At 36.4% G+C, this 24378-nt stretch overlaps 2 protein-coding genes and 1 long non-coding RNA gene across 3 annotated transcripts; 2 read left to right on the top strand and 1 right to left on the bottom strand.

Moving 5' to 3' along the window:
• The first annotated feature begins 2793 nt into the window (after positions 1-2793).
• Positions 2794-6466, top strand: LOC115951830. Its single transcript, XM_031068970.1, has 4 exons — positions 2794-5108; positions 5194-5451; positions 5540-5651; positions 5735-6466. The coding sequence occupies exons 1-4, from the start codon at positions 2794-2796 to the stop codon at positions 6464-6466; spliced, it is 3417 nt and encodes a 1138-aa protein (XP_030924830.1).
• Positions 6467-6716: 250 nt separating this feature from the next.
• LOC115951821 lies at positions 6717-10498 on the top strand. The gene is made up of 6 exons (XM_031068963.1): positions 6717-6867; positions 7980-8257; positions 8984-9205; positions 9321-9413; positions 9561-9662; positions 10055-10498. The coding sequence occupies exons 1-6, from the start codon at positions 6717-6719 to the stop codon at positions 10496-10498; spliced, it is 1290 nt and encodes a 429-aa protein (XP_030924823.1).
• On the bottom strand, positions 10498-12278 carry LOC115992265. Its single transcript, XR_004092467.1, has 3 exons — positions 12095-12278; positions 10998-11138; positions 10498-10894 (listed from the first exon to the last, which is right to left on the bottom strand). It is a non-coding gene; the product is annotated as an uncharacterized LOC115992265 (long non-coding RNA).
• Positions 12279-24378: the final 12100 nt, after the last annotated feature.

The following is a 24378-nucleotide window of genomic DNA, read 5'->3' as shown; positions in this document are numbered from 1 at the left end:
GTAACAATGCCTTTCCCAAAGTTGGAAGGAGCTGTAACTTCATGCAAGCTCCTCCCTTGGTAGATTTCTCTGGCGTAGGAGATGAAAGCATTTGTGATATAGCTCTTATTATTAGTTCTTGTATTGATTATTTTACCAAATAAATTCTGACAAATTTTCCAAAATTTTGATTATTATTCAAATTATTCCTTGCATTTATTATACTTTCAAATTTATAATTTGTTCCTGATTCATTGAATGGTTGTTCTCACAAAAAATATTTGGATTTAAACATTTAATGAAGGTATGAACTTTGAGTTTAGTAAGTCGATCTTGTGTCATAAAACTTCTAACTTGAAGGCGGCCATGTTGCTCGTGTAGGCTCTAAAATTGAGTGCCTCACTAAAGGCACCTTGCCTTAGGTGTTTAAGGCGCCTTTATTTTCATCATCATCCTTCCAAGTGTCATTCATACAAACCATGCTGACATAGTTTTTTTTTTTTTTTTAAAAGAATAAACTATGATACCTTAACAGAAATGCAACTTAGCATTTTCAATAGAATAAAATGATATCACAGATCAAAGAGCAGCATATTCATTTACCACTACCCTGCACTGCACAAACTAGTGATGCAAACGTAAAAGTTGGTTTCTGCCTACAATTTCATGATTCTTAATTGTAAAGCATTTGTTTTCTACCCATCAAAGGTGGTATCTATCTAACCACAGGGGAAAAAAAAACACCACTTTTGCATGCATTGTATTTAATATATAGAGGGCCTTTGTAATTTGTACGTATAGGGGACAAGAATGTCAATTGCCTGATACATACATACACATATTTAGCATATACAAATTGAATGCTCATCTCACAAAAATCCAATTATATATCTAGAGATATATTATTCACTTATCGGAAATAATTTTTTTGCTTATCAAAAATGACACAAGTTATTTTGGGACTACGACTTTGTTGTTGCTTCATGATCTAATTTCTGCTTATATAGGTTGCAGGAGTTGTTGTGATCTTTGAGGTGCAAAGAAGTGCTAGATCAAAAGCCAGAAAGGAGGAAGTACGCAAACAAGAACTTGAGGTTCAAATAGACAAATATATTTAATGTTAAAAAAAATGAAGTTTTTTATTTTTTATTTTTCTTGAAAAATGTCAAGATTACAAAAAGGAAGTTGATTACCGATTTGGTGGGTGTGTTTGTGTGTTGGGTTGGGCTTGTTGTATCCTTTTGTGTTTGGACTTCTTTAAGGCTCAGGAACTTTGGATGGATTTTGAAGTTATTCATTGGGGTACTGGGGCTTGAGATTCACAAATTACCCAACTTTCAATTTTGGAATTGAAATTTGGATACTACTTTGAAAATCATATAAAAAATCAATTAAAAAAAAACTTTGAAAATCATATAATATAAATAAATAACGGATTTGATTTTTTTTTTTTTAAAGGACTTCACCATCCAACTTTTATTGATTAATATTATTTTAGTTGTGGTCCATTGGCTAATGGAAAGAATAGATAGTTAATTAGTTACAATATCACTATTATACTATAATTTAGATAAATCTTTACAATTGTAGTACTTAATTTGAATGATGAAATCCATCCATTTCAAATGGAGATGATCATATTCCCTCCAACAATGAACGGAACCTCATTAAACCTTTCTAAACTCTTTTATAGAGAATACGATTGTGGGGGAGAAAATTAACAAGCAATTTTGTTTCATGGCACTTGGTTTTAATGGGTTGGGGTTTACTCATTAAAACATATTTAACTAATTGTTTCTAACCCAAACCCAACCTAACCCAATTATTATGGGTAAACCCCAACACATCCAATTATCAAAATTACCAAAATGCCCCTAAAGTGTAAATAACGAAAGTACTCTAAAATCTTCGAAAATGACCAAAATACCCCAAAACCTCAAAATTTCCAAAATAACCACGAAACCTACAAAATGTCCAAAATACCTTCGAAACTCAAAAAAAATGACCAAAATATCCCCAAAACCTAAAAATGACCAAAATATCCCCAAAACCTGAAAAATGACTAAAATACCTCCAAAACCGAAAAATTACCAAAATAATCACGAAACCTACAAAATGACCAAAATACCCCTGAACTCAAAAAATGACCAAAATACCCTTGGAACCTAAAAATGACCAAAATATCCCTGAAATCTAAAAATGACCAAAATACTCCCCAAAACCCATAAAATGGCCAAAATACCTCTGAATTATTTAAAAACAAAGTTTTGAATGGGTTTATATCTATAATTATTTATAGCTATGAATAAATTTTCTCATGCTCAACCTTTACCATTCTAATGTAAAGAATTATTGTAGTTCTTTGTTTTTATGGATCATATAGTTTGAGTTTTGTGTTTTGGTTTATTACCATTTACTTCCTTTGTAGTTTGTGATTTGGTTTATTACCATTTACCGCTTTTGTAATTTTCTATTATGCTTTGCGATTACTTAAGTAAAGCTATTACTAATCAAAATGTCATTACTCTATAAATAAGCTTGTTCATGAAAACTAGGAATCATCTTACATAAGAATACAAAAAATTTAAGGAGGGACATAGATTACTATATATACTATATAGATACACATATAATGTGTCTACATTATTGCTGTGGTGGATTGTTGTTTTGGAGCAAGCGGGTGGCTTGCATGGAGAGAAAAGGTGGAGTATTTTCTATTAGAAGTGTTGTTTGTTTTGTGACTTACATTTTTGAAACTCGATGTGCAATGGTGAAATTGTAGTGTAGGTGCGCCTCATAATTCGACACATATCAATGGATAAGAGTTGGATGGACGCTAAAAAGGGTTCTGAAGAATACTTCCATGGGCTTGACTCATTTGTGGAGTTTGCTTCTCGCACAGCATGTCAAGGGAAGATCTCATGTCCTTGTAGGAACTGTAGGCATAGATACATTTTTGATGTAGAGGTCGTGCGTGATCACCTGTACTCATTTGGGATGGTGAAGAATTATAGAACTTGGGTGTTTAATGGGGAATTTGAGTCTACACCGACCACTACTGAAGGTGGAAGTAGTCGTGTGCATGAGACTTTGGATCAATATGGCGATTTCCATGGGATGTTGCATGACTTACACCCTATGCATGATATGGCACCGGATTCAATGGACGAAGGTCCTAGTGTACAGCAAGGTCCAGATGGTCCTTCTGTGCAACAACCGGTTGAAGGTCCCAATGATGATGCAAAAAAGTTTTACGACCGAATACAAGATGTGGAGAAACCTTTATACGAAGGGTGTACAAAATTTAGCATATTCTCAGCCATTGTGGTTTTGTACCACTTAAAGACTCTTTGTGGTTGGACTAACAAATCGTTCACTTTGTTGCTTCAAGTCTTGCAAGATATGTTTCCTTCGGATGCTAAGTTGCCAAAAGATTGCTATGAGGCTAAGAAGATAATTACGGATTTGGGTTTGGGTTATGAGAAGATTCATGCTTGTCCTAATGACTGCATGCTTTATTGGAAGGAGAAGAGTAACCTTGATGCTTGCCCACATTGTGAGGTATCAAGATGGAAACCACCCGAGTCGCCTGTAGCTGATAAGACACAGGCTTCATCAAGCAAAAGCAAGAAGAAAGCTGCAAAGGTCCTACATTGGTTCCCTTTAAAGCCAAGATTGCAACGACTCTTTCTATCATCCGAACTAGCCACTAATATGAAATGGCATGCTATTGGTCGAACAAATGATGGGGTAATGAGGCATCCCGCTGATTCTGAAGCTTGGAAAGAATTTGATGATAAGCATGTAGAGTTCGCATCTGACCCCCGCAATGTTAGACTTGGGTTAGCAGCGGATGGGTTCAATCCGTATGGAAACATGAGTACCACGCATAGTACATGGCCGGTTGTGTTGGTTCCATACAACCTCCCTCCTTGGATGTGCATGAAAAGGTCTTCCTTGATCTTGTCACTTGTAATTCCTGGTCCTACCTCACCTGGGATTGCTATAGATGTGTACCTACAGCCCTTGGTAGAAGAATTGAGAGAGCTGTGGGATGTTGGAGTCGAATCATTTGACGCATCTTCTAATACTAGATTCCAATTGCGTGTAGCACTAATGTGGACCATAAATGATTTTCCTGCATACGCTGACATTTCCGGTTGGAGTACAAAGGGTTTTCTTGCATGTCCATGTTGCATGGATGATACCGAGTCCCACTACCTTAAACATGGCCGGAAAGTTTGTTACATGGGACATAGGCGATGGTTGGATAACGATCACGAGTTCCGTGAAGATGATATAAATTTTGATGGGACTAAGGAGTTTAGAGTGGCTCCAGTGACACCATCGGGCTCAAAGATCATGCAGCAAACAGAGAAGTTAGTTGGACGTTGTCTTGGGAAGAAACATCAGGCTCTTTATAACAAAAGAAAGAGGGGGGAGGATGCGTGTGTCTGGAAAAAGAGAAGCATTTTGTTCACCTTGCCCTATTGGGCTGATCAGAAGTTGCGTCACAATATTGATGTGATGCATACAGAGAAGAATGTGACTGATAATATAATGGCGACGTTGCTAGACTTGGATGGCAAGACAAAGGACACCTACCAGGCACGCCTTGACTTAAAGGCCATGGGTATACGGAGTGAACTTCATCTAGTCCATAAAGGGGTTGATACGGTTGAGATGCCAGCAGCTTGTTATAATATGACTACAAGTGAGAAAGACGGGTTCCTACAAGTTTTGAAGGATATAAGAGTGCCCGATGGGTATTCTTCGAATATCTCACGTCGTGTCCATCTCAAAGAACGCAAGATTTCTGGTTTAAAGAGCCATGATGACCACATCTTGATGCAACAACTCCTTCCAATAGCTTTGCGCGGATCATTGCCGTCACAAGTAACAAGGCCTTTGATCAAGTTATCATGTTATTTCCGTGAAATTTGTTCCAAAACATTGACTGTGCCAGATCTTGAAAACCTCGAGAAAGATATTGCAGTCACGTTGTGCGAATTGGAGAAGATATTTCCTCCATCATTTTTCACAATTATGGTACATGTAGTCATGCATTTGGCAAGGGAAGCGAAGCTTGGTGGACCAGTTCATTATCGTTGGATGTATCCTATTGAGAGGTAATCCTAATATTTGGCTTATGATTGATTTGGTATTTTAATGCATGGTACGTTGTTCAATTGGGGAGTTCGGTATTGTGCCTAGGTACCTATCTCGACTGAAGTCTTACGTACGAAATAAAGCCGCTCCAGAAGGATCTATAGCTCAGGGGTACATAGTTGAAGAGTGCTTAACATTCTGTTCAAGGTACATGCATGGCATTGAAACAATTTTCACGCGACCTATCAGAATGGTGGAAAATTCTACCGGTGCAGTGTCTTACTTCACACCAAGTCAAACGGAATTAATTCAAGCTCATCGTTACATTCTTTTCAATTGTGCCGACGTTGGACATTTTCGCAAGTAAGTTATAGTTGATTCAATTAGTTTACGATCGTAGTCGATTACTAGAAATACTGTTTTATTATGACTAACACAAATGCATGCACAGTATGCACAAACATGTGATCGAGGATGAACTAGGAAAGGCCCGCCGTCGTATAACTGATAATGTCATTCATAAGCACCACATGGAGAAGTTTTGTGGCTGGTTTAGAGATCTTGTAAGTATGAATGCTAGTGACTTTTTTCATGGCTGTATATGGGAAGTAAACTAACTTATAATATGTACGTATAAACGTGTTAGGTTATGTCCATGAGTGATGCTGACAGGCAGAAACTTAGCGTTACTCTTAGTACAATTGGTGCATGTCCCTATTCTAGAGCCAAGCGGATGAAGCACTATGTCACCAATGGTTTAAAATTTCGAACTAAAGATTCGGAGAAGAATAAGAAAACTCAAAACAGTGGAGTAAGTGTTGTGACTGACGGTGGCGTTGCTTACTATGGTATTGTAACAGATATTATTGAGTTGAATTATTCAGATAAAATAAGACATGTGCTATTCAAATGTAAATGGGTTGACGTTCTTAGTAGCCGGGGGTACAAGATTGATGAGTTAGGGTTTCCACTTGTGAATTTTACCCGCTTGATACATGTGGGGGATGAACTGATGGATGAGCCATATGTATTAGCATCTGAAGCTTCACAAGTGTTTTATGTAGAGGACAAGAGGGACAAAGATTGGTTTGTAGTTGTTAAAACTAAAGCAAGGGATGTGTTTGACGCGGGCAGTGGTCCCTTGTGTGAGGATGATGATGGTGATACTTATTGCGAAAATGTTCCCTACAATATCAGTGACAATGTGGCTTCTGACAACATTGGTTTGGCTCGACCTGATGTCCAAGGAACCACAATTGATGCAATGGTCATTGAGGGGAACGAGAAGCAAGATGGGGACTTCATAGATGATAATGACTTTATTGATGACGAAGTCAGCAATGAGGAGTATAGCGACGATGAGTACAACGACGATTAGTAGTATAATGTAGTAAGACCATCTTTTGAACTAATACGTTCCTATTATAACACTTTAAATTAGAATATGCATTTTCATTGTCACATATACTGTTTTTGGACTTAAGTAAATGAAAACTCAATTGCTTCCATATGTGTGGCTTGGTAGTGTGCTTGTGAAGTGCTACATGTTTAAAGCGTTTGTTAGATATTATATACATTATGTTTTTTATAACTAACAAGCTTGCATTGTTTAGGTACTGCACACAAGAATGGGGAGGAAGCGGCGACTTCAGTTCGTTGAGTCTGGTGAGAGCTCCTCACATGTGGGGTCGAATGAAGTACCATCACGCCAACAAGCTCCTTCAGCTGATGATGATAGACGACAGTCCCAGGGGAGTGATGACGAGACACTAGCACCAGGTTGGTATATTTCTAAATTTGTACTTAATAGCATGATTATGAAATTCCATTCCTATATATTTTTTTTCATATTTGTTTTTGAAATAATTATTTCTATATCTATTGTAAATCTGTTTTGTTTTTCATAAATAAAATCCAATTTAAGTAATTTGTAAGATAATTAGAAGTTTATAGGTTCACTATTAATGTATTAATAAATATGTTTCTAGGACAGTGCTCTATGCAGAGACATTTTGTTATGGCCATAGCAATGAAGGCTTCACATATTTGAATTTTCTCCCATTATAATAAACAATAGCATTTCCAATAATTGATCCCATGCCTATTACTGACTCTTGTGCACTAAAATTCATTTCAAAAATGCAATTCCTTATAAGGCAGTAGAGTATGTGTTGTCCACTGTAATTTACATAATATACTCAATTGATTTGTCCAGATCTCAAAATTCTGCAGTAATTTATTAGCCTTTTTCTAATTCATATCTTCTGGCCATATTTTATTAGCCTTTTTCTAATTCATTTCAACTTAAAATTATAGACCTCATTTGATTGGAAAGAAACCATTTGGCAAAAACAATCAACTTTGTGGCTATATAGGGTGAAACTGAAACAGGTGGTATACACTCCCTTGTTTACTCTAGCTATGCATTTTTGGCATTTAAAGCCTAAGTAGAAGGGAATGTATTATTTACTTGCATGAGTGCCACATTTATGTCATATGTGAGTTCTAAGATCAAATACAGGTTCTCTAATAACCTCTTTTGCACTCTTACCATGCATTTTGGACTTTTATATCTGTCAATCTCTAATCAGAATCATCTATAGTAAGTATGTTGGTCAATGAAAGAACAAAAATCCAAAAGAGGGTTTGTTAAATATAGCTCTGATAAAAATTTTTACAGGTAAAAGAATATTAGAATATGTTATACTTTGAGTTAATTTTTTTATATTACCATGTTAATATCAAAAATACCCTCATTAACAAGCTAATATAAAAAATAATTCAAAGTAATTCTTAAGAGTTTAGTTTTACACCAGTGTAAATGGCTAGTTTGTTGACATTTCATTCTTTTGTATTTCATTGTAATTTGATGCAACTTGGTGTTTTAATAGATACTGAGGACATACCCATAACCGTACCCACAGCTGGAGCGGTTGTTGTGCCCAACAAACGTGGGCCTAACCGATTTGATGATATATGGAATATGCCACCGGGCAAAAAATTATTCTTGGAAATAAATGGGGCGGGCCAGCCAGTCGGGGAGAATGCTGGACCTTTTGCAAAGTGGCTGGGAACAATGGCAAGAAAGCCTGATATGTGCCCAATCAATTATCGCTCATGGCATTCCATGCCACTACAATACAAGAATCGGTGTTGGGAAGCCATTCAGGTATTAGGCAAAAAGCAATGGTAAAAGAAATGACCATGAATTTCCTTCAAACTGGTAGTCAATTGCTTCAATAGTCATGATTTTCTTCTTCTTCTTTTTTCTTTTATCTTTTGGTTCAAAATAAAACTCAATCTTTCTAAATAAAATTATATAAGGTTATGCAAACTACAAGAATAGATTCTATCTCTCTTTCAATGGTAGGACTTTATTTAAAGTTTGAAGTTAATTATCTTTAATTTGGAAACCCCTATTTGTTCATTTGGCTAGTAAGGACTATTGATAATCTATTTTTGTTGAGTTTGCAAGTCGTTTAATGTAGGAGACATGTCCTAACTGAGGAGATTTTGTGAAGCCCTAGAAATGATCTTTGTTAATGTATCTTCAAGTTACGAATGTCATTACTTGTGGAAAAATTGTGTGACTTATGGCTTGATAATGGTGTATTGGATCTTTGTTAGAACTAGAGTACCAAGTCCATTTGTATATATGTATTTGTAGATATGTGCTTTATTTGGGCTTACTGAGTATTTGAAATGTCTTATAATATTTTTTTTTGAAAACTACAAGAATAGGTTCTATCTCTCTTTCAAAACCACACAATTTTGGTATCAAATTCTCTTTCTTTCAAATTCTTCACTTTTTATTACTTGTTCAAAGCTTTATGTCAGTTTGCTATTATGTTAAAAATGTGACATTTTAAAGTTGATTCAACTTTACACATGGTAGGCACGATGGGTAATTCCTACAGCCCGCATCCCACTTGCCAAGCAAAGGAAATGGTCACTCTCACGGATTGGGAAGTTGTGGAGGGGCCACAAAACAGAGTTGAAGGAAAAGCACTACAACCTGAACACAACTAAGGAAGATTTACTTCAGCTATCACTGCCGGAGGTTGATGACACTCAATTTCATGGCCTGGTGGAGTATTGGTTCTCTAAAGATTTTAAGGTAGTGATAGTTACAGTAGTATAAATGTTTTGCTTTTATAGGTTCCATGCTCAAGATTTTTGGTCATATTAGCTTGTTATTGTAATTGGTAGTGACTTTCTTGAAATGTTTGTAGGAGCTGTCGGAAGATAACAAAGCGCGGCGTGGCAAGCAGACGGAGTTGCACACGCTCGGATCCAGAAGCATGGCCCAGACGGCGGATATCATTGTAAGAACAATATTATATATATTAATAACATGCTTACAATTACAAAGTTTATATTATTTTGCATTCTAAAGTAGGAATAAATATGATTCAATGCCATCGAATTGACACCCTCACTTTAATATGTCGAATGTACTGACCATGTTGTAGGCAAAAAAGAAAGGCAAGCAACTAGAGAGAAGTGAGATGTACGAAGTGGCGTATTCTCACCGCGATGGTGTTGCTGTGAATGCCACTGCGGAAGCAAACATTGTAAATTTCTAACAAATTATATTAGTAATTTGAATGTATTGTGTTTTGAGTTGGAAAAAAGTTCTTTGATTAACGTCACATGGTAGAGACTTTAATAAATTAGATTAGATTGTTGGCATCAATATATTAGATTAGATTAGGGTCGTACAATGTTAGGAAATTTTTGTTTATAACATTATTATTTTTATTTATTAAAAGATCCTTTACTCTTTTATGATTAAGGTTGCAAAGAGAGTTACAGGTTTGAATACTTTACCTAACATATCATTTTTTTTTTCTTTTATAATAACTCCAACCCAACTTATATATATATAAAAGCATATTACTCATGTTGGCATGTGTATTATTACCCTTGTTGCTAATATGTTATTTTGTTTATTTGTGATTACTAGGCAAAGATGAAACATCTTATGACAGAGGGGTCACAGTTGCGGGGAAATGACATTGAGGCAGGCATACTTTGGCAACCCGACGATGCATTTGCACAGGTCCTCGGTGCAGAGAGAAGTGGTCGTGTTAGAGGGGTAGGCTTTGGTCCAACCCCCTCTGGAAATCGTGCGAGGTCAATGGATGATAGTACGCCACCTCCAACATCTACTGCAACTGAACAAAAGGTTATCGAGTTGTCTGCTGAAGTAGAAGAAATGAAGGAGAAATGTGCGCGTTATGATGCTGAAATGAAGGAGAAATGTGCGCATTATGATGCTGAAATGAGGTTAATGCGGAGGATGTTGACTTCACTGTACCCATCGTTTCCCAATCTGTCTACGGTAAGAAGTTTGAATGCAAAGTATGTGCATTTGGTGATTCCCTGGTTCTTTTTTTTGCACACATAGCTCTTATACATTGGCTTCCACTATCATGAACTACTCCCAAACCATACCATATTTTGTTCTGCAATTTCCTTTTTTTGATAGGTATTGTTCTGCAATTACTTGATAGCCAAATTTACCTTATAATACATACCTACAGGAGGTCTCCATCTACACTCTTTAATAGCCACTCTTAAAGGTTGTTTGCATCAAATTCACTGCTGTCTTCAAAGAGCTTCGCTCACCCACCTATGGTTCTGATTGTACCATAACAGCTAGGCTTATATTCAACATGACCTCCACCTCCATGACATGCTCATTTTGTTTTAAAGACAAAATAACACCATACCTATGGAAACATTGTGGTTGGTCTCTAGACTTCAGGCGCTTCTGAGCACTCCCATTATATGTGTCCCTAATCTGCACCATCCCCACATATCACCACATATTTCACTTAAGAATGATGATATTATTTTCCTACAATAAAGATTGAAATAATTCATAGGTAAATATTGTGGATCACCTTTCAAGCAAAGAGTGTAAATTACGGCTGCACATTTATTCTCCAACTCCAATTCCAAAAACCTCTGTTTTCCCATACTGGAACTTTCCTCAATAATATCCCTCTAGTAACTTTCAATGAGTCTCTAGGTAGTATTCGTGCCTCCATAAAAGTACAATTTGGAAAAATTAGCACTTCAAGACCTTATGGACCAAAAAAGTAAGATTTTGGAGAAGTAAATAGAGACTCAACTAATTAGCAAGGTCCATACAATTACAGACCATATGAATTTATTTTTATTTTATAGAGAATTCACGTTGGTTCTTCCGTTGACATTATTTAGAAACACCATATGCTGTGGTCAAGTTTGAGATTTCCCCTAAAGAATTTCAAATTATCACCATTCTTCTACATCTTAGCATAACTTATATAAGTTAGTGTTTTTTTTTAAGTAAATAATTTATTAAAAAAAGAAAAGAGAGGAAAAATTAAAAGATGTATACACTCCCTTTTCAGAGAATACAAATCAAAGGGAAATAGAGTTTTTTTCTTTTTTGGGATAAGTCAAAAGGAAATAGAGTTGGAAAAACTCAATAAAAGACATCAAAGGAATGCTGCTCCTCTTATTTCCTTCACGTCACATGTTCCACATAACACATAATGGCATGGCTCGCCACACCTTGGCTACTCTATGGTGATGAGAATATTGTAAAACTATACCCCTAGAGCTTGAGCTCCAACATTAAAAAACTTGAGCATTCTGGCATGTTTGTATCTCTTTGAATTGGGAAACTTGATGACTTGACCTTGTACAAAAGGGATTTCAATTAATTATAAGACTTTAAATCTAGGAAGAATGTTATTTTGAGAAAGATATTTCTCTATTGTCAATTGACCTGACCATATCAATTTGTTTGTTGATTTTTTGCATGAACATAACTCTAATATCTTACCTGCTCAAAAGTTAGAAAAATATTTGCATTGGATGCTCCCATAAGTTATGTCATTTTCCATAAGTTACTGGTTATTATTGAAGCAGACATTTATGTAATTATTTTTTAAAATCACATAATGAGGAAACTTGTAGGGATGTAAAAGTTTTTATCACATATGCGTACCTGATATTCAATGAAGACAAAAGGGAAGCATGAGAGAAATATTTGTATGTAGTGTTCTGGATAAAGTGGAGGAATTGGTACTTCAATAGACGGATTAACAGTTCTTCTACTTCTACTACTACTTTAGGCTTGGCTTTTTCCCAAACACCTTCTATACTAAAAGAGCTTTGCTGCAACATCTCCTCCTATTAGAAGCCTATTCATAAACAAAATTTACATTTAAATAAATAAAAACTTGTCTTGATATCTTGCTCTCACTAAAACTATTCCTCACACAAACATCAAATACCAAAAAAAATCATCACTGTCACCTTTACATAATAGCAAATAATGAATTTGCCTAACATAATGAAACACATCACAAAGAGGGGATACATTCAAACATTAACCAACAATTGATATGCTTAACTATTGATGGTTGTTTTAAGGTTATTTGTAAGTAATCACTTATTGAATTTTTTGCATAAATTACTTACTAATCTCTTTTTGAGAAATTTATTGAGACTAATACCCAATTGATATGCTTAACTAAAATCAATTATTTTGAGTGTCTTTTAATTGCTAATGTGGCACTTGGTAGTAATACTAGTGATATTGTGTGATTTAGCTACTAACTCTGTTGTTTACTACACTAATCCATTGTGTGTTTCTTAATTTGTAGGATGGTGATGGTGATTCTGCAGTAGATATCCAGTCTCCCGGTGCTCAACACTTATAATTTGATGATACGCAGTAGGCGATACTTTTGGCACCTATTTTGGAGTAGTTATTATGATATTTTGATATTTATAATAAAGTTTCAAACTTTGATACATATGTACACATCATAGTTGGAAACTTTATTATAACATTCTAGACAATTAGAATGTATTCTTTTGTGTAGGACATTGTACATAGTTGTTTAGAATGTATTATTTTGTTCATAACATTCTACACACTTGGGATGTATTATTTTGTGTATAAAATTCTAGACATTTGGGATGTAATTATTGTTATGGTGTAATTAAATATATATATATATATATATATTTAGTTTCTTGGTTTAATGTGATATGGTATTTGTTATTGGAAAATATGAATTGTAGTTCATTACAATTGCTATAAAATAGGTATTGGAAAATATGTTTTTTAGGTACATTACAGGTGCTAAAAAAATTTAAAAAAAAAAAAAAATTTTTTTAAAAGGACCTATGCCAACGCTTTTGAAAGCGCTGGCATAGGCCTTTTAGATTTTATTCGTTTAAGACCTATGCCAGCGCTTAAAAAGCGCTGGTATAGGTAGTAGAAAGCGCTGGCATAGGTAGAACCTATTCCAGCGCTTCTGAAAGCGCTGGTATAGGCCTTTTAGATTTTATTCATTTAAGACCTATGCCAGCGCTTCAAAAGCGCTGGTATAGGTAGTAGAAAGCGCTGGCATAGGTAGTACCTATTCCAGCGCTTGTAAAAGCGCTGGTATAGGCCTTTTAAGTTTTATTCGTTCAAGACCTATGCCAGCGCTTCAAAAGCGCTGGCATAGGTAGTAGAAAGCGCTGGCATAGGTAGTACCTATTCCAGCGCTTTCAAAAGCGCTGGTATAGGTTATATTCAAATTTTTGCAAAGGCTATCCCGACACAAGTAAAAACGCCGGAACAGGGTCTGAAAAGCGCTGGGACCTGTCCCAGCGCTTTTAAAAAGCGCTGGTAGAGGTCCGGCGACCCTATCCCGACATTCAAACCGCGGCGGTTTGAAGCGCCGGGAAAAAAAACGCCGGGATAGGAATTTTGACCCTATCCCAGCGCTTTTTGGGCCTATCCCAGCGCTTTTCAAAACGCTGGGATAGCCCTGTTTTTTTGTAGTGTAATTAGGAAAATGTCTCGTTATAACTTGATTGTCCAAAAATCGAGTTTCAAAATGCCATTATAGGGTCCTTAAAATGTTACTATAGGTATGGGGCGATTAAACTATAAATTAAAAAAAAAAAAAATTTGCATGAAACTCGAGTTTTAAAACGCCACTATAGAATCTTAAAACGTCACTATAAGACTCTTTAAAACGCCATTATAGGGCTCCATAAATTTTTTTTTTTATTTTTTTATTTTCAATTTGTTATAACTTGATTGTCCAAAATTCGAGTTTTAAACTAACACTCAATTTTTAGAAAATCGAATTTTAAAACAAGGGTATTTCCCTAATTAGTTTGGAAAATGGGACAAAATGCTGAATTTTTTTTTTTTTTTTTAAAAAGGGCAAAAACCCATTTTCTCCATCAATAATGTGAATCAAAGAGGAATTCCTATTTATAAGGAAAAACCTTTTCCTTTTAATATAAAAGTTGTTTCAAAGAAGGGCCTCACGCTCCTTACGTCATATATACGAGTCCAAATCTTCTGTCCCACTTTTCCTGCTCCACTCTATACTCTACTAATAAAAACTTACCATGTGTTTACCTAATTAATTAAATACTACTATTAATTAATAACAATGGCATTAATAAGTTCATAATGATGGTATTTAATTAATTAGTTGAACACGTGGTAAGTTTTTATTGGTAGAGTATAGGGTGGAGAAGAAAAAGTGAGACAAAAGATTTGGACTCCATATATACAACCTTGTGGTCATTGTTATACTATGCATGCCCCCAATTGACGTGGGGCATGCATAGTAGAAAAGGTACTTCCCAACTAAAAAAAATTAAAGATATTTTAATTATTAGGAATTTTAAATTAGAGATGTATACTACATTTTTAGGCTATATTTAGTATTACAGCATGCGGTGGCAGTTTGCCCAACCCTTACCGCACCTCATCCTAAAAAAATCGATTTTCATATACATTAAATATCTATTAAGTATATATATATATATATATATATATATATATATTAATAGGTGCTGTGATACGATTTTTTCTAATTTTTTGAAAATAAAACCATAAATCGCACCACGTTCGTACCTCCACCGTACCACTGCCAAGGGTGCAGTGCCACATTTTACCATTTGTTTTGATCAGTTTTGTTTTGGTCAGTTTGGGTGAGGTCAAAGCGATTTCTTCATACATAAAAAAAGGATTTTTTTTTTTTTTTTGGACATTTAGGTAAAAATAATACTTTTAAAGTAGTAATCATTTGTAGTAGTAGTGGTGATTGTATTTTCTTTTTTGAGTAAGTATGTAGTCATATATAGTATAAATATAATATGTCCTAATTGTACGGAATTTGAATTTATTATTTTTACTTTTTTAATATATATATTTTTTGCAATCCATAATTTTGAAAAGAGGTAATTAAACTCCGTTACCTTGAAGTTTGGAGAAATGACATTGTATCCAGAACTTGAAAGAATAAAAATTCCCCCCCACCCCCTACCCTGCGAACATCCAATTGACTAAAGTTTTTTAAATTAATATTAAAAATATTGTGTACTAACCTGCTTTTTACTTAAGGGTAGGTTTCCAAAATTATTTTATTTCATAATTAAAATTCCTTGTTTAAAAATATTTAATTAAAGTGTATTTTAAAATATTAAGTGCAAATTTGCTTATTATTATTTTTCTTTTTACAATAGGTTATGAAGAGATTTTTCATTGTAAGTGTTTTGGTATTTATAAATTTTGCATTTTTATTCTAAATTTATTATTTATTTTTTTATTAACCCTGGTAAAAATTTTGTAAAGAGATTCTTATAAAACTTTAGAATATTTCATTACTAATATAAAGAAAATGGGAGAGTGCTAATTTCTTCAAACCTCAAGAGAGGAGAGTGTTTTTTCTCTTCATGTTTGGGATGGAGTGTAATTACACCTTTTGAGAATGTGGCTTTTTATGTTGGAACTCATTTGTGAATTGTTAGTGAGAATAAAATTTGATGGAAATTTTCAAGTTTCTTAATTTACTTTGCATTGCATAAAAATATGGATTTATAAATTACTTTCAGCTGGGTAGTTAAGTTATTTTTAGAAGTTTTAAAATGCAGATACTAAAAAATCATATTCTTATTGCATTAAAACCTTTCCCTTAATCTTATAGCCATATAACCCTGAAAGTTCAATAAGTGTATAAAACACCTTGAATGTTTAGACCCCCAATTTACAAATTACTAATTCAAGCTTAATATCAAACAATTAATGTGCGGAATATGAACATAAGCTTAATACAGAATTGATAACCAATCTAAACCAAATAAAATCACATTCACAGCAGAGATTTAAATGGAAAAGATTAAGGGAAGAGAGATGCAAAAATAAGGACAACACTCGATGTGTTATCAAAGAGGAAACCGAAGCCCTCGGCGTAAAACCTCTCCGCCGCCTTCCAAGCAGTAAACAATCCACTAAAGAATGTAGTTGGGATACATGAACAACAGAAGACCCTCCAAGTCTAATCTACCCAATGTACCTAAGCCCTCCAAGCTCCTACTCCAACGAGGTTACGCCAAACCTATTTCTTCTTTAACTTACCGGATTCCATTACTTGACCACAGTATCAACCAATATGAAATTGGTCTGTTCTTAACTGCTTCCTAAACACCAAATGGCATTCTCACAGATATGGGTATGTTGAGAAAAAGTTTTGGTAATGTACTTCTCAAGGATTTAACAATGGAGAGGAAGAGAGTAGAGGAATTTAAAGAGTCTTTATGTGAAGATTGTGGATGAATCAATCTTGTTTTTCTCTAGGGTTTCTCTCTCAAAATTCTCTCTAGAAGCTCTCTGAATATCGTGGGTATAAGGGTATATATATAGTAGGGTGAGAAGGAATGTGAAAAGTCAGTTTTTCCCAAACAGGGTGGTCTGGCAACTTGACCTCGCGACTGGGCTGAGTCGCGAGTTCAAGTCGCGAGCTAACGGTCTGGCCAGCCTGGGACTTTTATCTTGTAGTGCAACAGCTGGCATGACTCTTCAACTCCCCTGCATGCTTTGCACGTGTGCCAACTTTGGCGGCTTGCCAGTCACGAGTCACCCGCGAGTCCAGCTGCGAGTCTCTGCATCCTTACACAATCTTGAGCATTTCTTCACACTCTCTTACTCACTACCCTTACATGATTCCCACCTAAATACAGGGTTACTAATTGCTAAAATACAAGCAAATTTGGCACGGAATAAAGCCAACAAGATGGTTGATAAAATTTAACCTTACAAACCCAATCCACTCAACCAATCCAACCTAACTTGAAGAATGACAAATGGGTCAATTGAAATCTGGTGTCCAGGTTTGAAAATTTTTGGGTATGCAAGCAGGTGGCAGTTTAAACTAAATTCCACCTTTTCTACCTAACTTGATCAAGAAAATATGATTCTCTGTTAGGTTGGGGTGATGAAAAATATTGAGAGAATAGAAAAGTGAGAAAATATAAAATATCTAGTTTTTCACTATATGCGTATTTAGTAGGGACAATGCAAAAGCAAAATGATAGAAGATTTATTTATTTAGTTGAGAAGAAAAATGAAAAAATTGTTTGTATTTTCTATTATGTCACAATTACATAAGAACTAATTTTTTAATAATTCATAAGAATTTTTTTAATCATTATAAACTTACAAACTAACCACGACAAATGAAACCTCCAGCACACATCCACAAAAAAATTACTGAGTTTCACCATTTCCACCCATTTTCCCATTTGAACCCCCCCCCCCCCCCAAAAAAAAAAATTCCAAGTTTTTTCTCTCCTTTTCTTTTATTAGTTTTCCATCATTCCACTTTTCAACCTAAGTAAATATGCAATAGTAAGGCTGTGTTTGTTTTGGCTTCAAATTACTTCTGGAAATGCTTTTCTGTAAAACTTGAGTGTTTGGTTGAACCAGTAAATTCAGTCAACTGAAATGCTTTTCCCCTTTGACTGTAAAATAACCCAAAACACCCGTAAAATCATTTCCGTTCATATTTTCACTTCAAACCATTTTCAGACCGAGCTTCAGACGCGCAAAGAGAGAGAGAGAGAGAGAGAGAGAGAGAGAGAGAGAGAGCAAGACCAATCCACCAGAAGCGCCGGCGAGTCGCACCCAGCACCGGCGAGATCGCACCCATTGTCGCCGCTGGAACATTTTTAGCAAAACAACCAAAAACTAGAAAATATTTTCCAAAGTATTTTTTGGAATGCAACCAAACACTTGAAAATATTTTCCTTTCCCGAAAATAGCATTTTCAGAAAATATTTATTTTCCGGAAAATATTTTACATGAACCAAACACAGCTTAAGTGTTTAAATATGTGGGCTCCCCATGGCAATGACTCATTGACAGATTAGGTTATACCTTACCTCCAACATATTTATCTTTCAATTTTTCCCCCTCCATTTTCAAGAATTAATTAGTTCTATTCTCTCTCTCTCTCTATCTCTCTCTCTCTCTCTCTCATGATTTAATCTCATCCTCTGTTACCAATGAGACTTGTAAAGAACGAGAATGAACCAACGACTAATCGACTTGGACCTGAACCTACTCTCCCAGTCATAGCTCCTCCACCTCTAGAAATCCATGGCTTTTGACTCGCATTAGATACTGGCCAATGACACCGTCACGATGTTGTTTCTCAGAATTTGTTTCCCCCTAATTTAGTTAGCTTTATGTTTGTTGGTTTAATTGGCTTGTTTATGCTTCCAAGTTATAGTATTTGCTTGTAGAAAATGAATAAAAAGGTACCGACCGTGCCAGAGCATGTAATCTTTTCTTTTAGTTATGTCATAATGGAGGTTGATGAATTAACTATAACCTGCATCCAATCCAGCCAGTTGATATATACATAGTTAGGGAGAGGAGGTGGGTTTAAACCACAGATATAAAACACTATAAAAAAGAAAATAAGAAAGAGTGGAAGAAAAGTCAAGAAAAAAAAAATGATGAATATGATAGACCGATAGAAGGCACAAAGAAGAAAAGAAAATATAAAGTTCATGTCAGGAGAGAAAAAAAAAAGAAAAAAAAAAAGCGAATATTACCACAAAAAAAAAGTGAGTATATTTATTGAAGAATTTAATTCATGCACTATACATATATGATATATGTATGGAAAATTATAAAAAATTTTAAATTAAAAAAAAAAAAAAAAAAAAAAACTTTGAACTTCACCTAAATTTTAGAGAAAAAATGTATTTCAACCAAGAAATAAAAATGATCAAGAAATAATTTCAAAGTTAGAAAAAACAAAAAATATATGTATATATATATATATATAATGACAAGTATGGCATAGGAAATATATATATATATATATATATATAATGACAAGTATGGCATAGGAAATGGTGACATTTATTTATGATTAACTCATGCTGAGATTATTCTGTTAAGGTGACATAATAGGAGCATTTTCTCTCGTCTAGCTAGCACGAGTCCCCTCTCCCTTCTTTGATACGGGTTCTCCCTGGGTTTGCTATAACCCATAATTTATGCTCTACTCCTCTCTGACATGGTTCAAGCAGTCATTGAAGGCTTACAACATCTCCATCTCAACCACTAGTAAATCAGAACTTTTAGAGAAATGCGCATTGAGTCTCTTTGGCAGACTCCTAGCAGATCGAAATCAGAATTTGAGAGCACTGAAAAGCACTCTCAAATCTGCTTGGAAGCTGGGTTCCGACCTGAGGATTGTGGATGTTGGAAAGAATATTTTTCAATTCAAATTTAACTCCAAATACCAGATGGAATGGGTTGAAAGGAATGGACCATGGAATTTCGACAACAATCTCTTGCTAATGTGCAGATGGAAAAAGGGATTATCTGTCACAAACATCTCCTTCACCCACTCTCCATTTTGGGTTCAAGTCTGGGGCCTTCTCTTTGAGAATATGTCTGAAGAAGTGGGAAGGGATCTAGGCAACAGATTGGGTAAGTACATAGAAACAGATAAACGGTCTTGGCTGTCGAAGCAAGCTAAATTCATGAGGGTACGTGTGGACTTACCCATCGACAGACCGCTGCGAAGGGGCGGCAACATCGTTAATCCGAAAGGTGAGAAGTTTTGGGTTACTTTCAAGTACGAAAGGCTCCCTACCTTTTGTTTTCTCTGTGGAATCCTGGGACATGATGAGAAGCACTACTCAGGAAAATCAAGCACCTTTGAAGCACACAGGCAGTACGAAGATTGGCTACGGGCTAACGGGGGTTCTAAAATGGGGAGTGAGAAGCTCAAAACATCAAATAGCAGTGGCTTTGAGGATCATAGGGAGGGTGGTTCAATTGATTGGCAAACACCGTTGGCCTCTGTTTCAATGGACACAGAGGTGGAGCCGACGGGTTTTCCAATGTCCATTCAAAATGCTGCTCTTCCCAAGAATGCACAGCCGGGTCATGAGGGTGTATCAGACACGCCATCAGTCAAGGCGTCAGCAAGTAATCCGACCAAAGGTGGATAGGTTAGTTTCTTGAGCCCAACGCCTCTCTCTGACAAAAATTCCAATAGTTCCCAAAAAATATTTGTAACGGGAAAGGAGATATGTGATGAATCATCCATCGTGGGCCTCCCTAAGCAATACCCCTCTGAGGCCCATGAAATTACCAGCCCACTAAAACAAAACATAGAGGCCTTCATTAACAATGAAACCATTACCAACCACCAAAGCCCAAGAAAAGGAAATTGGAAAAGAATAGCTAGAGCCCAAGGGAAGCAAAACCAAGCTATTAACTCAGACACTCAAAATTTAGTGGGACTCTCGGGCTCAAAAAGAACAAATAGGCTAGACTTCTCAGAAGAGAATGAGGACGAAGGTATACCTTTGAAGAAACACTATGACTCACACCACTCCACCACACATGAATTCCTTATGTTGGAACTGCCGGGGAATCGGGAACCCCCGGATAGTTTATGCGCTCCACGATTATGTGCGGCGCTGGAATCCCAATTTAGTTTTCCTTTCGGAAACTAAATCAAAGTGCAGACGTATGGAAAAAATAAAATTCAAGCTTGGTTTTACAAATGGATTATGTGTTTCGAGTAGGGGCCGAAGTGGAGGTCTTGCACTACTCTGGTCCAGTAACACAAAGTTGGAGATTAAGAGCTATTCTAACCATCACATTGATGTGATAATCACGGAGGCAGACACTGGTCTTTTTAGGAGATTTACCGGGTTTTATGGATACCCAGAGACCCACCTTAGGGAAGAATCCTGGAAACTCCTCTTCTATCTTAATAGTCAATTAGTCAATTTAATTTGCCTTGGTTTTACTGTGGTGATTTTAATGAAATTCTTTCAATGACTGAAAAAGCAAGTGGAGCTCAATGTTCCCAAAATCAAATGGATGGCTTTCATCAAATTGTAAATCATTGTGGCTTCAAGGACCTAGGATATTGTGGCCTAGATTACACTTGGTGTAACATGAAGGAAGGGAGTAACAGGATTTCACTTCGCCTTGACAGAGCTTTTGCTACTAATGAATGGCTCGGACATTTCAAGGACCCTACTGTTCACCATTTGGCTGAATCCACATCTAACCACTGCATTCTTGCAATCATGGACTCACCTCCTCCATCCTGTAGAGGCAAACGTTGTTTTCATTTTGAAGCCATGTGGGTCAAAAGGGAGGATTGCCATGATGTGATAGAAGCTGCATGGCACTTGGGTACTCTCTTTGTCACTCCTGAAGGGGTTGCTTCTAATCTCCAACAATGTGCAAGTGTGCTGGCAAGCTGGAATCAGAATGTAATAGGCAACATTCCAAAGAAAATAGCAGAGAAAAGAGGAGCTCTTAACTCCATTACAACTCATGTAGACCAGGAAGGCAATAAAGGGGCTGAAATTAATCAACTTAGAAAGGAAATAAATGACCTTCTGGATAGTGAGGAGACCATTTTGTGACAACGTAGCAAAGTCCATTGGTATAAGGAAGGTGACAGAAATACGAAATTTTTTCATGCCCGTGCTTCGAAAAGGAGGAAGAAGAATTCCATTTTGGGGCTTTGGAACGAGGATGGTGTATGGTGTGAAAGTAAGGAAAGTATCACAGCCACTGCTATAGCCTATTTTGAGAAAATCGACCGGAATCAATGAAGTCACTAATGCAATCCCTAGGCGTGTCACGGATGAAATGAACTCTCAGCTCACCAAAACTTTCATAAGTGAGGAAGTCTTGAAGGCACTGCAGCAACTTCACCCCACGAAAGCACCTAGGCCTGATGGTATGTCCGTGATCTTTTTTCATAATTATTGGGACATTGTTGGACCTATCATTATAAACATGGTTTTAAATGTGCTGAATTGAAATCTGCCCATGACTAAAATAAACAAAACCAACATCTCCCTCATCCCAAAAACCAACCAGCCAGCCAGAATGACAGAATTTCGCCCCATCAGCCTCTGTAACACCACCTATAAAATCATTTCTAAGGTCCTTGCCAATCGGTTTAAGGCCATTCTACCAAACATCATATCCGAAAATCAAAGTGCATTTACCCCTAACCGCCTAATCACGGATAATGTCCTTGTTGCCTTCGAGTTCATGCATTATCTAAACCATAAAAGCGAAGGAAAAGAAAATTACATGTCTATTAAATTGGACATGAGCAAAGCTTTTGATAGGGTAGAATGGAGTTTTATTAAAGGTGTGATGGAGAAATTGGGCTTTGTGGAAAAATGGATTGATATTATTATGAATTCTGTCTCTTCTGTTTCTTATTTAGTGCTTATAAATGGGGAAGCTTGTGGGAACATTTCTCCTTCAAGAGGTATTAGACAGGGGGATCCGCTCTCTCCTTGCCTCTTCCTCCTTTGTGCCAAGGGCTTTTCAGCTCTTATTTATGAAGCTGCCAGGAATCAACAAATTAATGGAATTTCCATTTGTAGAGGCTGCCCTTTAATTACTCACCTTTTCTTTGCCGATGATAGCCTCTTGTTTTGCAAAGCAAAGGAGCAAGAATGTCATGCACTTGTCAGTATTCTCAACAGATATGAAAAGGCTTCGAGGCAGAAAATTAACACTGACAAATCTTCAGTATTCTTTAGCTTGAACACTTTTCAAGAATTAAGGGAAAGCATCTTAAACATTCTCAGTCCAATGCAAGATTCCAGGCATAACAAGTATTTGGGGCTGCCTTCCATCATTGGGAAATCAAAAGTACAAGTGTTTGCTGAAGTTAAGGACATAGTGGCAAAAAAGTTTGCTGGTTGGAAGGGTAAACTCCTTTCAATTGGTGGGAGAGAGATCCTTATCAAAGCGGAGGCTCAAGCAGTGCTTACATACACTATGAGTTGCTTTCAACTCCCTAAGACTCTTTGCCAAGACTTAGAAAGTATGATGAGGAGCTTTTGGTGGGGGCAAAAGGACAAAGAGAACAAGATTGCATTGGTTAGTTGGAGGAAGATGTGTCGATCTAAACTCCATGGAGGTATGGGCTTCAAAAACATACAAGCCTTCAACCTTGCCATGCTAGCTAAGCAAGGTTGGAGAATTCTCACAAATCCAGACTCCCTAGTGGCTCGAGTTTTCAAAGCAAAATACTTTCCTTTTGATGATGTCCTCAATTCCAAAAAAGGGAGTAACCCCTCATATGCTTGGCGAAGCATTCACAATAGTCTTGAGGTTATTTGAAGGGGCACAAGGTGGAGGGTGGGCAATGGTCGGCGAATCCATTTTTGGGATGATAGATGGTTGCCAACACCATCAACCCACACGGTGATTTCCCCCCAAGCTAACTATGGAGACTTTCCCATGGTGTCTTCCCTCATAGACAATGACACTAGATGGTGGAAAGTTGATGTAATTAATGCCACTTTTCTGCCTCCTGAAGCCATCACCATCCTTAAAATCCCCCTAAGTTATAATCTGCCCGAGGATTGTCTTATCTGGATAGGCAACAAGAGGGGTGAGTTTACGGTTAAAAGTGCATATTATATAGCTTCAGGTATTTTGGATTCAGTTGAGGATGGTGAAAGCACCTCAAGCAGCTCAAGGACCCTATTGTGGAAGCAGATATGGCAGCAAAAAGTCCCTCCAAAGATCAAAATTTTTGCTTGGAGGACTTGTGTCAATGGTCTTCCAACTATGCAAAATCTAAACCACAGAGGAGTTCATTGCTCTAACTTTTGCCCATTATGTGACAAAGCCATTGAGACCACAGCCCATGCACTTCTTCATTGTGATCATGCAAAAATGACTTGGGCATTTTGGTACAATTTTCCTGTGTACCTCTCTACTTCCTTTTGTGACTTGGTGGATATTGCCTTAGATTTATTGCAAAAGGCTCCCCGAATGATCTAGAGCTCTTCTTTGTTGTTGCTTGGTCTATTTGGTGGAATCGCAATCAAGCAATTCATGAGGACTCGGGCTCCCCTCCAATTCATGCTTGGGAAATGGCAGGTGGAGTATTGGCCGAG

The sequence above is a fragment of the Quercus lobata genome, chromosome 1, assembly GCF_001633185.2.
Source record: "Quercus lobata isolate SW786 chromosome 1, ValleyOak3.0 Primary Assembly, whole genome shotgun sequence".
Classification (NCBI taxonomy): Eukaryota; Viridiplantae; Streptophyta; class Magnoliopsida; order Fagales; family Fagaceae; genus Quercus; species Quercus lobata.
Note: the sequence above shows the minus strand (reverse complement) of the source record. Positions and strands in the feature narration are given on the sequence as shown.